The sequence below is a fragment of the Cebus imitator genome, unplaced genomic scaffold, assembly GCF_001604975.1.
Source record: "Cebus imitator isolate Cc_AM_T3 unplaced genomic scaffold, Cebus_imitator-1.0 Scaffold2, whole genome shotgun sequence".
Lineage (NCBI taxonomy): Eukaryota > Metazoa > Chordata > Mammalia > Primates > Cebidae > Cebus > Cebus imitator.
The window spans coordinates 6353767-6374013 of NW_016107317.1; the positions used below are offsets into that span (position 1 = coordinate 6353767).

At 35.8% G+C, this 20247-nt stretch overlaps 1 protein-coding gene across 1 annotated transcript in view; it reads left to right on the top strand.

The window, feature by feature from the left end:
- PIK3C2G (phosphatidylinositol-4-phosphate 3-kinase catalytic subunit type 2 gamma) overlaps positions 1 to 20247 on the top strand; it is a 395898-nt gene that overhangs the window by 341346 nt on the left and 34305 nt on the right. Inside the window, exon 31 of the mRNA XM_017528884.2 lies at positions 10974 to 11068. Coding sequence (XP_017384373.1) covers positions 10974 to 11068 — 95 coding nt within the window. The remainder of the gene's footprint in view (positions 1 to 10973; positions 11069 to 20247) is intronic.

Genomic DNA, 20247 nt, shown 5'->3' on the forward strand with positions numbered 1-20247 from the left:
CCTTGTTGGTCAGGCTGGTCTCTAACTCATGACCTCAGGTGATCCATCTGCCTTGGCTTCCCAAAGTGCTGGGATTACAGGAGTGAGCTACAGCCTCCGGCCCCCAAAATCTTTAAAACCAAACAATTTAACTGTTACTTAAACACTTCCAGAGCAGAGAAAAAGAAAATTGTCCATATTCCTTTTATGCTGCACATAAAGTATTTATACTAGTAGCTTCAAGGATTACAAGGGTGGCAAATAAGAAATCACAGACCAATCTCACTTATGAATATCAATGAAAAATTCTAAATAAAATATTAGCCAATATAATCCATCAACACACTAAAGGAATATAACTCACCATAACAGAAATGCAAGAACAGTTTAATATTAGTATTATACGTAATATATAATACATATTACCACATTGATAGATTGAAGGATAAAAATCACATGGTCACCTCTACAGATCCTGAAAAGACATTTGACAAAATTAAATGAACTTTCTGATAAAACAAACAATAAAATAAAAATTAAAAAGTAAAATCCAGTCATTTGTGGTAACTTGATGGAACTGGAGGACATTATGTTAAGTGAAATAAGCCAGGAACAGAAAGTTAAACACCATATATTGTCACTCGTATGTGGAAGCTTACAAACTGATTTCATAGAAGTAAAAAGTAGAACAGAGGATACTAGAGGATGAGAAGGGTGGGGGTAAAGGAGAGATGGAGAGAGATCTTTAAAAAGAAAACAGAATTACAGCTAGATAGGTGAAATAAAATCTAGTGTTCTATACCATTTAAGATGTAGGATGACTACAGTTAACAATAATATGTCAATGTTGAATCTGTAAATTACTTTGGGCAGTATGGTCACTTTAATGATATTGATACTTGAGTCTATGAGCATGGGATGTTTTTTTCATTTAACTACCAACGTCATTTTTCATGAATTTGAAAAAACAATTCTAAAATTCATATGAAACAAGAACAAAAAAAGTGCAAATAGCAAAGCAAAAAGAACAAAGCCGGAGGTATCACATTACCTGACCTTAAACTATACTAGACATTAGAGAGCTAAGCTGAGCAAAATACATGGGTAGAGAAAGCAGCAGAAAGGCCATGGGAGCTCACTGGATCCCCAAGCAGCCCATTCCTACCTGGCACCAGAGGGATTCGTCAGGGATGTGGCCAGAGGAGAAGGGGGTAAAATTGAACAGGGAGAAGAAATTCTCTAGCTGAACTTTGTAACCATTTGAATGGGACTAGAAGCCGCTGGCCAGAACTCAGGGGAGGGCAGGAATCCAGCTTGCAGACTTCACAGGCAGAGGAAGAACTGAAGCCCTTTTCTTTTGCAGCTGGGAGGTGGAAAGCTTAGGACAAGTTTTCAAGCCTGACTCACCCTCCACCTGGAAATAGACTCTGGGCTGTTGCTGGGGGTTATGGTGGGAGTGAGACTGGCCCTTCAGTTTGCATGGGACCTCAGTGAGGCCTTTAAATGCCGTCTTTCCCCCACTTACCTGACAACCTGCATGACTCAGCAAAGGCAGCCATACTCCTCCTAGGTACACAATTCCAGTGACCTGGGACTCTCACCCCCACCCCTCACAACAGCCACAGCAGCAAGACCTGCCCAAGGCGACTCTCAGCTCAGACACACCTAGCCCTGCCCCCACTTGATGATCCTTCCCTACTTCCCTAGTAGCAGGAGACAAAGAACATATAATCTTGGGAGTTCTAGGATCCTGCCCACTGCTGGTCCCACTCCATACTACTACAACTGATGCTTTCTGGAAAGTGCCACCTCCTGGCAGGAGGCCATTGGCATAAGAGCATTAAACCACCAAAGCTAAGGACCCCCACCCAGCCCATTGCACCCTCTGCCACCTCACCAGAACAGATGCTGGTATCCATGACTGAGAGACTAATAGATGGTTCACATTACAGGACTCTGTGCAGACAACCCCTAGTACCAGCCCAGAGCCAGGTAGGCTTGCTGGATGACTGGACTCAGAAGAGAGACAACAATCATTGTGCTTCAGCTCACAGGAAGCTACATCCACAGGAAAAGGGGGAGAATACTACATCGAGAAAATACCCTATGGGACAAAAAAATCTGAACAACATCCTTCAGCCCTAAACCTTCCCTCAGACGAAGTCTACGCAAAAAAGAAGGAACCAGAAAACAAACCCTGGTAATATGATGAAACGAGGCTCATCAACACCCCTCAAAAATCACCAGTAATGGATACAAACCAGGAAGAAATCCCTGATTTACCTGAAAAAGAATTCAAGAGGTTAGTTATTAAGCTAATCAGGAAGGAATCAGAAAAAGGCAAAGTTCAATGCAGAAAAATCCAAAATATGATACAAAAAGTAAAAGGAAAAATATTCAAGGAAATATATAGCTTAAAGAAAAAAACAATCAAATATTCAGGAAACTTTGAACGCACATTTAGAAATGCAAAATGATCTGGAAAATCTAAGCAATAGAATTGAACAAGTCAAAGCTCAATGACAAGGCCTTTGAATTAACCCAGTCCAACAAAGACAAAGAAAAAAGAATAAGAAAATATGAACACAGCCTCCAAGAAGTCTGAGATTTTGTTAGACGACCAAATCTAAGAATAATTGGTGTTTCTAAGGGAAAAGACAGTTCTAAAACCTTGTTCTAAAAAACATATTAGGGGGAATAATCAAGGAAAACTTCCCCAGCTTGGCTAGAGTCCTAGACATGAAAATACAAGAAGCACTAAGAATACCTGGGAATTCATCACAAAAAGTCCTTCTCCGAAGCACATTTTCATCAGGTTATCCAAATTAAGGCAAAGGAAAGAATCTTAACACCTGTGAGACAGAAGCACCAGTTAACCTATCGGTTTTCCTATAAAGGAAAACCTATCAGATTAACAGCAGATTTCTCAGCAGAAACCCTACAAGGTAGAAAGGATTTTGACCCTATGTTCAGCCTCCTAAAACAAAAACAATTATCAGCCAAACTTTTGTATCCAGTGAAACTAAGCATCATATATGAAGGAAAGATACCATCTTTTTCAGACATACACATGCTGAGAGAATTCCCCATTACCAAACCGCCTCTACAAGAACAGCTAAAAAGAGCTCTAAATCTTGAAACAAACCCTGGAAACACATCAAAAATAATCTCTAAAGCATAAATCACACAGGGCCTATAAGACAAAACTGCAAGTTAAAAAGCTAAAACAGAAAAACAAAACAAAACAATACACAGACAACAAAAAGCATGACGAATGCAATGGTACCTCATATTTTAATACTATCATTGAATGTAAATCGCCTAAATGCTCCACTTAAAAGATATAATAAAGCAGAATGGATAAGAACTTACCAACCGACTATCTGCTGCATTCAGGAGACTCATCTAACACATAAGAACTCATATAAACTTAAAGAGATGGAAAAAGGCATTTCATGCAAATGGACACCAAAAGCAAGCAGGTTCACTATTCTTATATCAGACAAAACAAACTTTAAAGCAACAATGGTTAAAAGAGACAAAGAGGAACATTATAAAATGGCAAAAAGCCTTGTCCAATAGAAAACTATCACAACCGTAAACATATATGCACCTAACATTGGAGCTACCAGAGTTATAAAACAATCATTAATAGACCTAATAAATGAGAGTAGACAGCAACACAGTAATAGTGGGGGACTTCAATACTCTACTGACAGCAATACACAGGTCATCAAGACAGAAAGTCAACAAAGAAACAATGGATTTAAACTATACGTTGGAACAAATGGACTTAACAGATATACACAGAACATTTCATCCAGCAACTACAGAATACACATTCTATTCAATAGCGCAGGTAACTTTCTCCAATATAGGCCATATAATAGATGATAAAACGAGCCTCAATAAATTTAAGAAAATTAAAATTATAACAAGCACTCTCTCAGACTACTGTGGAATAAAACTGAGAATCAACTCCAAAAGGAACCATTAAAACTACACAAATACATGGAAATTAAATAAACTGCTCCTGAATGAGCATTGGGTCAAAAACAAAATCAAGATGGAAATTTAAAAATTCTTTGAACTGAATGACAATAATGACACAATCTATCAAAATCTCTGGAATACAGCTATGGCTGTACTGTGAGTAGTTTACAGCTCTAAATGCCTACATCAAAGTGTGAAAGAGCACACACAGACAATCCAAGGTCACACCTCAAGGAACTAGAGAAACAAGAACAAACCAAACCCAAACTCAGCAGAAGAAAATAAATAATGAAGATCAGAGCAGAACTAAATGAAATTGAAACAACAACAACAAAAATGCAAAAGATAAATGAAACAGAAAGCTGGTTCCTTGAAAATAAAAATAAAATTGATAGACCATTAGCAAAATTAACCAAGAAAATAAAGAAAATCCAAATAACCTCACTGAGAAATGAAACAGGAGATATTACAACTGACACTACTGAAATGCAAAAGATTGTTCAAGGCTACTTTGAACACCTTTACACACATAAACTAGAAAACCTACAAGACATGGATAAATTCCTGGGGAAATACAACCCTCATGGCTTAAATAAGGAATAATTAGATACCCTAAGCAGACCAATAACAAGCAGTGAGATTAAAACAGTAATTAATAAATTACTGACAAAAATAAGTCCAGGACCAGATTGATTCACAGCAGAATACGACCAGACATTCAAAGTAGAATTGGTACCAATTCTTTTGACACTATTCCACAAGACAGAGAAAGAATGAACCTTCCCTAATTCATTCTATGAAGCCAGCATCACCCAAATACCAAAACCAGGAAAGGACACAACCAAAAAAAAAAAAATTACAAACCAATATCCTTGATGAACATAGATACTAAAATCCTTAACAAAATACTAGCTAACTGAATTCAACAACATCAAAAAGCTAATCCACCATGATCAAGTGGGTTTCGTACCAGGGATGCAGGGATGGTTTAATATACACAAGTCAATAAATGTGATACACCACATAAACAGAATTAAATACAAAAATCACATGACCATTTCAATAGATGAAGAAAACCCATTTGATGAAATACAGCATCGCTTTATGACTAAAACCCTCAGCAAAATCAGCATTAAAGAACATATCTTAATGTAATAAAATCCCTCTATGAAAACCCACAGCCAACATAATATTGAATGGGGAAAAGTTAAAAGTATTCCCTCTGAGAACTGGAACAAGATAAGGATGCCTACTCTCACCACTTCTCTTCAACATTGTACTGGAATTCCTAGCCAGAACAGTCAGACAAGAGAAATAAATATACCTAACAAAGGACTAGAAAGACCTCTACAAGGAAAACAACATAACACTGCTGAAAGAAATTATAAATGACACAAACAAATGGAAATATATCCCATGCTCATGGATGGGTAGAATCAATATTGTGAAAATGACCATACTGCCAAAAGCAATCTACAAACTCCATGCAATCCCTATCAAAATACCACTGTAATTCTTCACAGAGTTAGAGAAAACAATTCTAAAATTCATATGGAACCAAAAAAGAGCCTGTATAGCCAATGCAAGACTAGGCAAAAAGAACAAATCTGGAGGCATCATACTACCTGATTTCAAACTGTACTATAAGGCCATAGTCACCAAAACAGCATGATACTGGTATAAAAATAGGCATATAGAAAATGGAACAAAACAGAGAACCCAGAAATAAACCTGAATTCTTACAGCCAATGGTCCTTTGACTAAGGAAACAAAAACATAAAGTGGGGAAAGGACACCCTTTCAACAAATGGTCTGGGATAATTGGCTAGCCATATGTAAAAGAAAGAAAATGGATTCTCATCTCTCACCTCATATAAAAATCAACTCAAGATGGATTAAGGACTTAAACCTAAGACTTGAAACTATAAACATTCTAGAAGATAACATTGGAAAACCCCTTCTAGACATTGGCTTAGTCAACAATTTCATGACCTAGAACCCAAAAGCAAATGCAATAAAAACAAAGATAAATAGCCCGGACCTAATTAAACTAAAGTGCTTTTGTACAGCAAAAAGAACAGTCAGCAGAGTAAACAGACAACCCACAGAGTAGGAGCAAATCTTCACAATCTATATATCTGACAAAGAACTAATATCCAGAATCTACAATGAACTCAAATCAGTAAGAAAAACAAAGCAATCCCACCAAAAAGTGGGCTAAGGACATGAATAGACAATTTTCAAAAGAAGATATACAAATGGCCAACAAATGTAAAAAAAATACTCACCGTCACTAATGATCAGGGAAATGCAAATCAAAACCACAATGCAATACCACCTGACTCCTGCAAGAATGCCCATAATAAAAAAAATCAGAAAACAGTAGATGTTGGCATGGATGTGGCAATCAGGGAACACTGCTACACTGCTAGTGGGAATATAAACTAAGGACATAAAGCTGCACACCTACAGTCATCTGATCTTCCATAGAGCCAAAAAAAAAAAAGTGAGGGGAAAGGACGCCTTGTTCAATAAATGGTTTTTATATACATATATAAAATACATATTTTATATAGTATATTTGTATCTATATGTAATATATAATTAATATCTATATATCAGTTTTGTATTTGATACTTTTATTGAATTATTTATTATAGACATCCTCTTGGGTAGAAAAATTCAACATCTTAAAGATGTTATGTATTTCCAATTAATTTTGAAATGTAATATAATTTTTAAAAAATATTAATGGGTTTTCTTCCAAGTAGATAAACTAATTCTACAGTTCATAAACAAATAAAATAAAGAAAAAACAGAAAAAATTTAGTGAAAGCAGAGCAATGAGTGAAGACAAGCCCCACAATATATCAAAACACATTCTAAAACCTCAATAATTAAAACAATGCTGTGTCAATGCATAAATAAATGAAGAAATGCAACATAATAGGATTTTCAAAAGTACCTGTATGACCAAATACAATCAGGAGTTTAGTACTTGAACAAAACAGTAAGGGAAAATTCAAAAAATGGTGTTGGGATACTACACTTCATACCATATATCAGGATAAGTAACAAATGGAGGAAATATTTTAAAAATAAGTAATGAAATCACACATGTGACAATGAAAACATGGAAAATTCCTTTATAATTTTTAAATGAATTGCTATAGCTATGGCTCCAAATCCAGAAGCCATAACAACCCTGCATGCCATAAAACACTATAGCAAAGTTAAAACAAAATACAAAGATAAATGACAAAACTGGTGAAATTTTTGCAATTCATTACAGACAGAGGATTTGTTATCTAACACCTAGCTATCATGTAGAACATGATAAGAAAAAGATCAACAATCAAATAAAAAATTGAGTAAATAATATAAAAAGATAATCCACAAAAAGGAAAATGTAAGTGGCTCTTAACCAAGTGAAAAGATACTAAACCTCACTCAGATAAATGCAAATTAAATTACACTGATTCCATTTCTTTTTCTAATCAGATTGGCAAAACCCCAAAAATTTAATTAACAAGCTTGGTTATAAATCAGCAGGCACTCATACACTGCTAGTGATAATGCAAATTGCTAGAAACTGCATGGAAGGCAATTGGCAATAGTCGTCAAAATTACAAATGCTAATACCCTTTGACCTTCAATTCTGATGTTTGAAGTTTATCCTGTGATATTTGTGCATGGGTACAGAATGATGCATGTCCAAAACTATTCATGTAACATGATTTTTAATAGCTGCAAAACATTGGAAACAATCCTCCTGCCCATGAATTAACCACAGGTTAAATAAATAATAGTACTTTCATATAATGGAATACTATGAACCTGTATTTTAAAAAATAAAAATGATATGTATTACTGACGTGAAAATATCTCCAAGATCTTTATGGAGAATAATGAATAAGCTATGCTTATTAAAAAGAGTAAAATAGAAATATTTATCTATATTTGCCATATGAAGCAACTCCCCCCAAAAATGTATCCCTCTGGAGACATATATTAGAAAATCATAAAATAATGATGGGGGAACTGGGTAGATAGATGTTAGGAAGACTTTTCATCGTGTACTTAAATTTTTTTTCATATGAATATATCATCTGAAAAAAGTGAAATTTTGAAATACCATTTTCAAGTGCCAGTAGACACATTATGCATAGTAAGCAATGTATTAGCTGCTGTAGTACCATACACTCAAGCATCTCAACACAATCATCCTTAATATCAAAAATATTTTAACAGCTCTTGGGGTTACTATAAATGGTTAATCTAAGCATAGTCGAATCCCTCAGATTAACTTGAAACAGAAGACCAAAATATCCTAACGTCTTCTTGAGCATATTAAGCTCTTCACAAATGTCCCTCTTGAGTTGTTCATTTAAGCTGTTTTTCCTATGTTGTAGCTTCCTTTCTTGATTCTCTACAGCATGATGCTTATAAACACAGACTTTGGAGATCACTAAACCTGTACTATTTATTGTCTCTATGACCTTGGACCAAGTGCCTGAGTTTCCTCATGTGTAAAATGGAGATAATACAAATTTCATAGATTTGGTATGATGATTGAATGGGTAACTGTACGTGAACCTCTTAGCCAGGCACACAGTCAACATTATAGAACTATTAAGCCTCTCTACCACTGCTACATTGACTAATGAGTGTCGATTTTTAGTGGTGTGAATTTTCACTGGGTTCTGAATTCTGGCATGTTTTGATTGATACTTTGGTTACTAATCTTGCAAAAGAAGTTGAACAGAGAATATCATCTTCAGTCAGTTCAAGTGGCAATTGTACCTTTACTATTTAGGCAGTCAATCATAAATTTATGTTAATTTTCTACCCTTGAATTAAAACTTCTCTGATTAAATACATTAGGTGTTTAATTAATAATTCTTCCACCCTTTAATTCAAATATAATGTTCATTGTGCATCAAAATATCATCAGCATTTTAGCACCTTTATACCAAACATCTTTTTATTATGAAATGCAATTTATTTCAGTCTTACTGAGAATTAACTCCATAGTGTCTCTAACTCACAGTGTCTTCCAGTTATCGTTCAAGATATTATAAGTGATTTTTTGTCATATTACCATTTCAATTGTAAAAAGAAACCTTTTCAAAGTCAGAAATCCACATTATTAACAATAAAATTAATTAATATCACCTCATACAATGTATAAACTACTCAAAAAAACATATAGAAAGCTTTGAAAGTTATGTATTTGAAAATTTACTGATCAGGTATAACTACACTGCTCAGGTATAATATTCAAACATGGCCGGGCGCGGTGGCTCAAGCCTGTAATCCCAGCACTTTGGGAGGCCGAGGCGGGTGGATCACAAGGTCAAGAGATCGAGACCATCCTGGTCAACATGGTGAAACCCCGTCTCTACTAAAAATACAAAAAATTAGCTGGGCATGGTGGTGCATGCCTGTAATCCCAGCTACTCAGGAGGCTGAGGCAGGAGAATTGCCTGAACCCAGGAAGGCGGAGGTTGCGGTGAGCCGAGATCGCGCCATTGCACTCCAGCCTGGGTAACATGAGTGAAACTCCATCTCAAAAAAAAAATTCAAACATTAGAGTACATTAGAAGGTTAGGATTGACTATGATAACCATTGACAAACTCTTTGTTATTAATAAATTGCTCTCTAAATTCCCCCCAGACAACATACAACCAGAAAATTTAAGGGAAATATTAGTAAAACTATAAATTATGTTTAATCTTTGGGCAGTAAGCAATAAATTTTTAATTTAAAAAAACAAATTCTCATTTTAATGATGTGATACTACTTAAAAGAAAAATTAAGGTTACTTTTGTTATTAAATAAATGTTTAATGTACACATTGTGGAGTAATCATTGACTTACACACCTTGGGGATACAGGGGTAAAAATAAGCACTGAGATAGATTATAATCCCCTAAACAAATTGTGACTTGTATAATAATTGCAATGTCAATATTCCGTGATAAGGGCTGTGTGAGGAGAGTTCAGAGACAGATGACCACACAAACTGTATTGCATTTTAATTAAGCTTTGAAGAAAGGTAGAAGTTCAATAGACAAAAATGGTCAACAAGATCATTTTAATTGAAAGGAATAATATGAGAAACTACTAGGAAGAAATAGTAGAGCATGTTTGTAGAACTAAACATGAATGAAAGTATAGAATAAAAGTGAGAACTAAAACAATACTAAGAAGTTACAATACAAGGCTGAGAAATTTAGACCTTTTTTCATATGGAAATCTATGAAAGGTATTTTGATCAAAACATAATTGTATAAAAGTTACTGCCTGAAACTTGCATTGGTAATGATATACAATTAGATTTGGATTCTGTGCAAGGGATAAGAGGAGTGAGAGAATTTCCTAGTAGTTCAGGCAAAAGGTTGAGATGAATTTGAATTAGGTGCAATGGGATGGAAAAAAAAAGAGATTAATGCAAATATATAGAAAGTATTAGTAATTATAAGCATTTACTGAGCACTTACTATGTGAAAACTTTTAAATTTTATCAGCTAATCATCTTAACCACCCATCTCAAAAAGTAACTATTTTTATTTCCATTTTATATAAAGTTGATTAATTTGGTCATGATGACACAGCCATGAATAGTAGTGCTGGGCCTTGAACCTTAGGGTCACTGATCTATGACCACTAATACTTTAAACTCATTATAATGAATGCTAAGGAGAAAAATTAGAGCCAAAAATGACACTGAGGTTTTAAGCTTCAGTTGTTGAGAAAATAGTGGTATCAATCAAAACACAATATGAACTATTAGGGAAAGAGTTAGCTCATTTCAACACAAATCCTGTCTCTATCTAATCAACTCTGCCTCCTGAAAACCATTAAGATTCTTCAACATTATCTGAAGAACATTTCTTCTACTTACTATTTATTGGTCCTGTTTATGTTTTAAATGTTTAATTGCTCCTGTGCTGACCTTTTTCCAACTGAACTCACTGAAATTCTGTTCTTTTATCAGGTGAGAAGTTTCCGGACGAGAAGCCTAAGGTGCAGTTAGTCATATCCTACCACAATGTGAAGCTGACCATACTAGTGAAACACATGAAAAACATTGTAAGTTTATTATGTATAATAAGAAACATGTAAGCTGACATTCAGAAATCACTTACCTCATTTGGGCAGTTAGTGTCAACATTAGCAAGAGGAATGGGTATCTGGGCCAAGTTTAAGTAAGGAACAATGAGCCAATTACAATATTTGCCTCAGGATGATCGTGATCATTGGGGTGAAGGCTCTAAAATACTTCACAAGGAAAGTCCTGGAATGAACATTAAACTTTATTCAAAATGTCAGGAAAAAAACTAGAGAAAAGGCTCTGGAAAAGCAGGAGTAGCTGGAGGATTGAAGGGTAAAAAAAAAAAAAAAAAGGCTACAGCCCAGGAATTTCCAACTATATCATCATGCTGAACATGTTGGCGTTTGCTCCGTCTCTTTGCATCATGCCAGTACCTTTTTCTGTGAAACCGAGAAGTCTTAGGGTTCCCCCCAAACTCCCATTGTACATTGAGTTTATAGCATCATACAGTTATCATATTCTGATGTAATTCCTTATGCCTATTTCCTTCTCCTCAAAAAATAATAATATTTTGAGAATGGAAACCCAATTTTTGTTTCTGTTTCCCCATCCCAGAACCTAGAACAAAATCTGTAGTTAGCCTCCAAGGAAAACTAAAAGTTCCACTCTGTATTACATGCCACTTAAGGTTGGGGCAAGTCAGAGGCAAAGATGGTAATTGGGCAATACCCTTAAGAAAGAGAAGAAGCTTTCTGTGTCAAAGCGTTAAGTGACTAATGCCCGAGTCAGGGTACAGCAAACATAGACAAAAACACTAAACCTCACCAACTATTTCAATCTTCCTTGAGCCTAAACAAAACTGATTCTCCACATGGTATAATTCCCCAGGAGGCTGTATCGGATGTGGAGAAAGTCAGTAATACAATTTTTCCTCTCTTCTTTGTGCATATAAACCTCCCAGGATGCATTTGGAAAGATCTAAAAAAGCAAACTCTTCTCCACATGACATGCATCCATGACATATTAATATAATAAATATTTGTTTGGTGAACAAATAATTGGCATAATTTGAAGAGGATACATTCATTGCAAATTCATTATTAGTCAGACATCCAAGAATGTGTGTTTGCAAACTTCTGGTGCTCACTATCAGTAATTTTTGTAATACCTGGGCAAATATTTTAACATTTTCTTGCAAATCTTTTACTCATTAAAACAATTACTTTCCATTTTTTTTATTAGATAAGCATCTTAAATGAAAATAGCAGCTTTTAAAGAAACTCTTACATTGTAAAATGAAGATTCAATTAGACATTATTTATGGCTACATGCATCTTGACTGACTTTAAGTAACTATATAAACATATATGATAAAACAATAGAATATTAAGAAATATTGTTAAGTTACAGAACTTATGTGTATATCATATATGAAAATTAGCCTTGAACATAGTCTCCTTAGAAATTATATAATAATTCCAGTAATGTTATCATTGCTCAAAACATTTTAGAGCATGTCTGATGAAATTGCTTTTAGACTGGGCATATAAACCACACAGTAAACTTGGTGATATTACTCAATGATCACACCTAATTTTTGATCAAAAGCAATATTAACCAACCTGGTCACCCATTTCATTCACCAGATAAATCATCAAATTACTTTTGACACTTTTCAAAAATGTATTTTACACTCGATGAAGTTACAGTACCAATGAAGATATTCCAAATGAATGTGATGCAAGCATGAAGCAGGGGTAGAAGGAGTGAATGGGAAAGAGCAGGAGTTTAAGACTGAGATTAAGTTATAGGTAAATAGAAAACGACCAAATGACCCTGAAAAAAGTGAAAAAACAGTTAGGACCATGAGAACCTGTACATTACCAATGCTCTCAAAAAAGAATTATTAATGATGTAGTAACACTTGTTTCAGTCTGACTTCTCAGCTTACTTGCTAGTTCCTCTCTTCTCCCTAATCTCTTAACATTGAAAGATTTATTGCCCTAAAATTTAATCCTAGACCTCTCCTCTTTTTCTACCTCTAGCCTCATTCATGGCTTTAAACATTACTTACTTGTTTTTCTTTTCCAAATCTACAACTCAAGCTTGGAAATCTCATCTGAAATCCAGAGTTGTATGTACAGCTGACTATCAACAATTCTAGTATAAGTATAATTGGCATCTTAGACACAGTATGCACCAATCAAACTTCTCATGACTGCCCCTCTAAACCTGCATCATTTGCCATCTTTTTCATCTCAATAAATAGCACCTTCATTCTCTAGTTAAGTCAGGTTAAAATCCTAGAGTTGTTTTGACTCCTCTCCTTCCCCCACAAGCTATTTCAATTTTACCAGCAATTTCTGTCATTCTGCTTTCAAAATAAATTCAGAATCACACCAACTTTCTCCTTCACTGCTACCATTTTTGGTGCAAGTCACCAGCATCTCTTACTTAAATGACCGCTGTAGTTTCTTAACAGTTGTCCCTGCTTCTGCCCTACTTTATAATCTCTTTCTAAACTGGCAGCCAGAATGTTCCTTTGAGAATAAAAGTCAGATCCTGTCATTCGCCTCTTCATATCCCTTTGGGGAAGGAGTCTCATATCACTTGCAATGAAAGCCAAGGTACTTGTTAATGACCTGTGGGGCCCTATCAATCTGTCCTCTTGATCTCTTAACCTCATCTCCTACCACAAACACTTACCCACTCCATGCCAGGCTCAGTGCCTTCCTTGACGTTTCTTGAATATGGCAGGCATGTTGCTGCCTCAAAACCTTTGTCTCTGCTACTCCATTTACCTAGAATGCTCTTCCCAATTTCATGGATCAATGTTCTTCAGGGTTCAACCTCACATGTTCTGAATGCTTGTATTTTACTGTCACCTTTTCAATGAAGTCCTATCTGACTCCCATATGTAAAACTGCAACACCACTCCTTTTGTTGCCACTTTCGATCTTTCTTTTCTACTTTATTTTTTTCCCTCCCCTGTGCCACTATAACCCAATGTGTATAGAATAGGACCAATTAATAGTAGGTGCTCAGTAAAGCCTTTGTTAAATAGAAGAATGTCAACTTACTTTTCATGGAAATAACTAATGACTAGGATATTTTTCGTCTTCCAAAAATCATCACAGTAAAGTTAGGCACTGCATTTTCCACAGCTTCTTTTAAATGACTATTTTGTTTCTTCTGCTTAAAAGAGCTTTCTAATATAAATGACATAGAAATACTAGAAATAGAAATTCCATTTGACCCAGCAATCCCATTACTGAGCATATACCCAAAGGATTATAAATCGTTGTACTATAAGGACACGTGCACACGAATGTTCATTGCAGCACTGTTTACAATAGCAAAGACCTGGAACCAACCGAAATGCCCATCAATGATAGACTGGACAGGGAAAATGTGGCACATATACACCATGGAATATTATGCAGCCATCAAAAACGATGAGTTTGTGTCCTTTGTAGGGACATGGATGAACCTGGAAACCATCATTCTCAGCAAACTGACAGAAGAGCAGAAGATCAAACACCACATGTTCTCACTCATAGGCGGGTGTTAAACAATGAGAACACATGGACACAGGGAGGGCAGTACTACACACTGGGGTCAGTTGGGGGGAAATAGGGTAGGGACGGTGGTGGGTGGGGAGTTGGGGAGAGATAGCAAGGGGAGAGATGCCAGATGTAGGTGATGGGGAGGAAGGCAGCAAATCACACTGCCACGTGTATACCTATGCAACAATCTTGCATGTTCTTCACATGTACCCCAAAACCTAAAATGCCATAAAATAAATAAATGGGAAAAAAAAAGAAATCCATCTGTAAATTCTCAACGTAGTTTCTTTGCTAAATTCAAGTTTTAGCTAAGTGTTATTTATTTGTTGATCCTTTAGTATGTTCACATACCAAAACATACTAAAATTGTGCTTAATTTTATATTAATATTAAAATGAATTATTAGGCCTAGAGTTCTGTTATATTTGATATTAATTTTGATGGAAAGAATTGTTTATCTTTTATTAAATCTATGAAGCTTTGCTCTGAGAGTTACTTTCCTCCTGTGAGATCACAAGCTAAAATAAAATTGCTAAAACTTTTCCTTTCAAATCATCACAATATGATTCACTCTAGTGAACAGAGACTGATGAAGTAGTGAAAAAATGTAAAAGCTTAGCCACAATTTTTTAAAACACTATTTCAGTTTATATAATGAAGAAACATATAAAAACCAGTTAGATTTAAAATATTCTTTAAAAAGTCTCTCTAGCACTTTTCCATGTATCCTTCCTTAAAATGCTCTCTTTCATTGACTTCTACAATGTCTCTCCATGCATTTTCTCTTGACTTCATGGATTTTTTTCTAGTCTGTGTGATTTCTAGGCATCTCTCTTCTCCTTGCTCCAGAATACTAGCATTTCAAAAGGTGCTAAACATAACCAATAGGTTGAAACTCTCTTCTGATATTGAATCTACCTACACTTTCTCAGCCTCTTAAAACAAGTAGCGAGAAATGTCAGGAAAGATAGAAGACACCTCAAATGTGGCACTGTTGATTCAATCCTTTCATAAGACACAAGATGGGAAAAGTAGTTTCTATGTGAAAATTGACATGAGAGAGAGAGAAATAGAGTCAAACACAGGAACCCACACACACACTAAAACTGTATTACTTTTAATTTTTTTATTTAAACTCTTCTTTTACAATTTTAATGTGTGAGTGTAGCCTGGGGGTTCTGGTTTTCAAAATATATGGTTCTAGAATCTTGATTCTGTAAATATGGACTAGACTATCTGAATCTGCGCTATACAGGCGTCGATTGGTCCCACAATTCCTCTACCCTCTTTTTCATTTCTAGACTTGTTTTCCTCTCTCTTGCTGTAGAATATGAGCATTCCAGATGGCTTCCTGGTGCCAATGGGAACACTTTGAAAATATTACCCAAGTGGCTAGTACCCTAATATCCCAAATGGCACTCTACACACAATGTTGTGTTTGGTACTTGGCACCAAGTGAATTGTGGTGCCTGTTGGAGTAGAACAGAGATAACACTTGTACTTGGTGAAGATAATAATTGAGGGTTGTGAAAATAAAGCGCAGACAGTGGCAATGTTTGACATATAAAAACAACAATGTTCTGCATCTGCTTTTAAAATTAACTCGGCTGAGTCCTTTTATAGTCTTAACTTTTTGTTGTTTTTAAAATCTAGATTCTTAAAGGAAATTTGTCATTGTTTCATCTTAGATGCACTTCAATCAAAAAAAATGTCAATTTTTAAGTAAAGGATGGTTTCCTAATAACAATCATCTTATCAATTGTGTTTTTCCTTCATTCTATGAATAAAAATTGTTCTTCCAAAGTTGGCACATTTTGACACTGATCTACCACTTCAAAGAATAAGATGCAAAGCAAAGGATAGTGAAGAGTACCTGGCCACATCTGGATATTCTATTGTGTTTCATGACTTTTTTTTGCCAAGGAAACATTGACCTGCAAAGATTACTTATTATTTCTTTTTTTTTTTCTTAATTGTACTTTAGGTTCTGGGGTACATGTGCAAAACATGCAGGATTGTTGCATAGGTACATACATGGCAATGTGGTTTACTGCCTCCATCCCACTGTCACCTATATTTGGCATTTCTCACCATGTTATCCCTCCCCAACCTCCCTACCCCCACTGTTCCTCCCCTATTCCCCCCCAACAGACTCCAGTGTGTGATGTTCCCCTCCCTGTGTCCATGTGTTCTCATTAATCAACACCTGCCTATGAGTGAGAACATGCGGTGTTTGGTTTTCTGTTCTTGTGTCACTTTTCTGAGAATGATGGTTTCCAGATTTATCCATGTCCCTCCAAATGACACAAACTCATCCTTTTTATGGCTGCATAGTATTCCATGGTGAATATGTGCCACATTTTCCCTGTCCAGTCTATCATCGATGGGCATTTGGGTTGGTTCCAGGTCTTTGCTATTGTAAACAGTGCCACAATCAACATATGTATGCATGTGTCTTTATAATAGAATGATTTATAATCCTCTGGATATATACCCAGTAATGGGATTGCTGAGTCAAATGGAATTTCTATTTCTAGGTCTTTGAGGAATCGCCACACTGTCCTCCACAATGGTTGAACTAATTTACACTCCCACCAACAGTGTAAAAGTATTCCTATTTCTCCGCATCCTCTCCAGCACCTGTTGTCTCCAGACTTTTTAATGATTGCCATTCTAACTGGCGTGAGATGGTATCTCAATGTGGTTTTCATTTGTATTCCTCTAACATATGAACATTTTTTCATATGTTTGTTGGCCTCATAAATGTCTTCTTTTGAAAAGTGTCTACTTATGTCCTTCACCCACTTTTGAATGGGTTTGTTAGTTTTTTTCTTGTAAATCTGTTTTAGTTCTTTATAGATTCTGGATATTAGCCCTTTGTCAGATGGGTAGATTGCAAAAATTTTTTCCCATTTTGTTGGTTGGCAGTTCACTCTAATGATTGTTTCTTTTGCTGTGCAGAAACTCTGGAGTTTGATTAGATCCCATTTATCTATTTTGACTTTTGCTGCCAATGCTTTTGGTGTTTTAGTCTTGCAGTCCTTGCCTATGCCTACGTCCTGAATGGTTTTGCCTAGGTTTTCTTCTAGGGTTTTTATGGTGTTAGGCCACATGTTTAAGTCTTTAATCCATTTGGAGTTAATTTTAGTATAAGGCGTCAGGAAGGGGTCCAGTTTCTGCTTTCTGTACATGGCTAGCCAGTTTTCCCAACACCATTTATTAAATAGGGAATCCTTTACCCATTGCTTGTTTTCCTCAGGTTTGTCAAAGATCAGATTATTGTAGATGTGTGGTGTTGCCTCCGAGGCCCCTGTTCTGTTCCATTGGTCTATGTCTCTGTTTTGGTACCAGTACCATACTGTAGCCTTGTAATATAGTTTGAAGTCAGGTAGCGTGATGCCTCCAGCTTTGTTCTTTTTGCTTAGAATTGTCTTGGCTGTGCTGGCTCTCTTTTGGTTCCATATGAAGTTTAAGTTGTTTTTTCCAGTTCTGTGAAGAGGGTCATAGGTAGCTTGATGGGGATAGCGTTGAATCTATAAATTACTTTGGGAACTATGGCCATTTTCACAATATTGATTCTTCCTAACCATAAGCATGGAAGGTTTTTCCATCTGTTTGTGTTCTCTCTTACTTCCTTAAACAGTGGTTTGTAGTTCTCCTTGAAGAGGTCCTTCACGTCATTTGTTAGTTGTATTCCTAGGTATTTCATTCTCTTTGTAGCAATTGTGAATGGGAGTTCACTCTTGATTTGGCTCTCTGTTTGTCTGTTATTGGTGTACAGGAATGCTTGTGAATCTGCACATTGATTTTGCCTACTGAGATTTTGCTGAAGTTGCTTATCAGTTTCAGGAGATTTGGGGCTGAGACAATGAGGTCTTCTAAATATACAATTATGTCATCTGCAAATAGAGACCATTTGACTTCCTCCTTTCAATAATTGAATACCCTTTATTTCTTTTTCTTGCCTGATTGTTCTAGCTAGAACTTCCAATACTATATTGAATAGGAGTGGAGAGAGGGCACCCTTGTCTAGTGCCAGATTTCAAAGGGAATGCTTCCAGTTTTTCCCCGTTCAGTATGATATTGGCTGTGGGTTTGTCATAAAGACCTTTTATTATTTTGAGATACATTCTGTTGATACCTAGTTTATTGAGAGTTTTTAGCATAAAGGTCTGTTGAATTTTGTCTAAGGCCTTCTCTGCATCTATTGAGATAATCATGTGTTTTCCATCTTTGGTTCTGTTTATGTGGTGGATGACATTTATAGACTTGCATATGTTGAACCAGCCTTGCATCCCCAGGATGAAGCCTACTTGATCATGATGGATAAGCTTTTTGATGTGCTGTTGCAATCAGTTTGCCAGTATTTTATTGAAGACTTTTGCATCTATGTTCATCGTGGATATTGGCCTGAAGTCTTCTTTTTTTGTTGAGTCTCTGCCAGGTTTTGGTATCAGGATGATGTTGGTCTCATAAAATGATTTGGGAAGCTTCCCTCTTTTTGGATTGTTTGGAATAGTTTCAGAAGGGGTGGTACCAGCTCCTCTTTGTATGTCTGGTAGAATTCGGCTGTGAACCCATCTAGACTTGGGATTTTTTTGGTTGGCAGACTATTAATTGTTGCCTCAACTTCAGCCCTTGTAATTGGTCTATTCAGGATTTTGATTTCTTCCTGTTTAGGCTTGGGAGGGTGCAAGTGTCCAGGAATTTATCCATTTCTTCCAGGTTTACTGGTTTGTGTGCATAGAGTTGTTTGTAGTAATCTCTGATGGTAGTTTGTATTTCTGTGGAATAAATGGTGATATCCCCTTTATCGTTTTTTATTGTATCTATTTGATTCTTCTCTCTTTTCTTTTTTTATTAATATGGCTACTGGTCTATTTTGTTGATCTTTTCAAAAAACCAGCTCCTGGATTTATTGATTTTTTGAAGAGTTTTTTTGTATCTCTATCTCCTTCGGTTCTGCTCTGATCTTGGTTATCTCTTGTCTTCTGCTAGCTTTTGAGTACTTTTGATCTTGCTCCTCTAGCTCTTTCAATTTTTAGGATAGAGTGTCGATTTTAGATCTTTCCTTCTTCTCATGATGGCTATAAAAATTTATTGCTATAAATTTTCCTCTAGACACTGCTTTAAATGTGTCCCAGAGATTTTGGTATGTTGTGTCTTTGTTCTCTTTGGTTTCAAAGAGCATCTTTATTTCTGTCTTCATTTCATTGTTTATCCAGTCAACATTCAAGAGCCAGCTGTTCTGTTTCCATGGATTTGTGCAGTTCTGAGTTAGTTTCTTAATCCAGAGTTCTACTTTGATTCACTGTGGTGTGAGAGACTGTTTGTTATGATATCCATTGTTTTGTATTTGCTGAAGAGCGATTTACTTACAATTATATGGTCAATTTTAGAGTAGGTGTGATATGGTGCTGAGAAGAATGTATATTCTGTAGATTTGGGGTTGAGAGTTCTGTAGATGTCTATTAGGTTTGCTTGGTCTAGATCTGAGTTCGAGTCCTGAATATCCTTGTTGATTTTCTGTCTCATCGATCTGTCTATTATTGACAGTGGAATTTAACGTCTCCCACTATTATTGTGCGGGAGTCTAAGTCTCTTTGTAGGTTGTTAAGAACTTGCTTTATGTATCTGGGTGCTCCTGTATT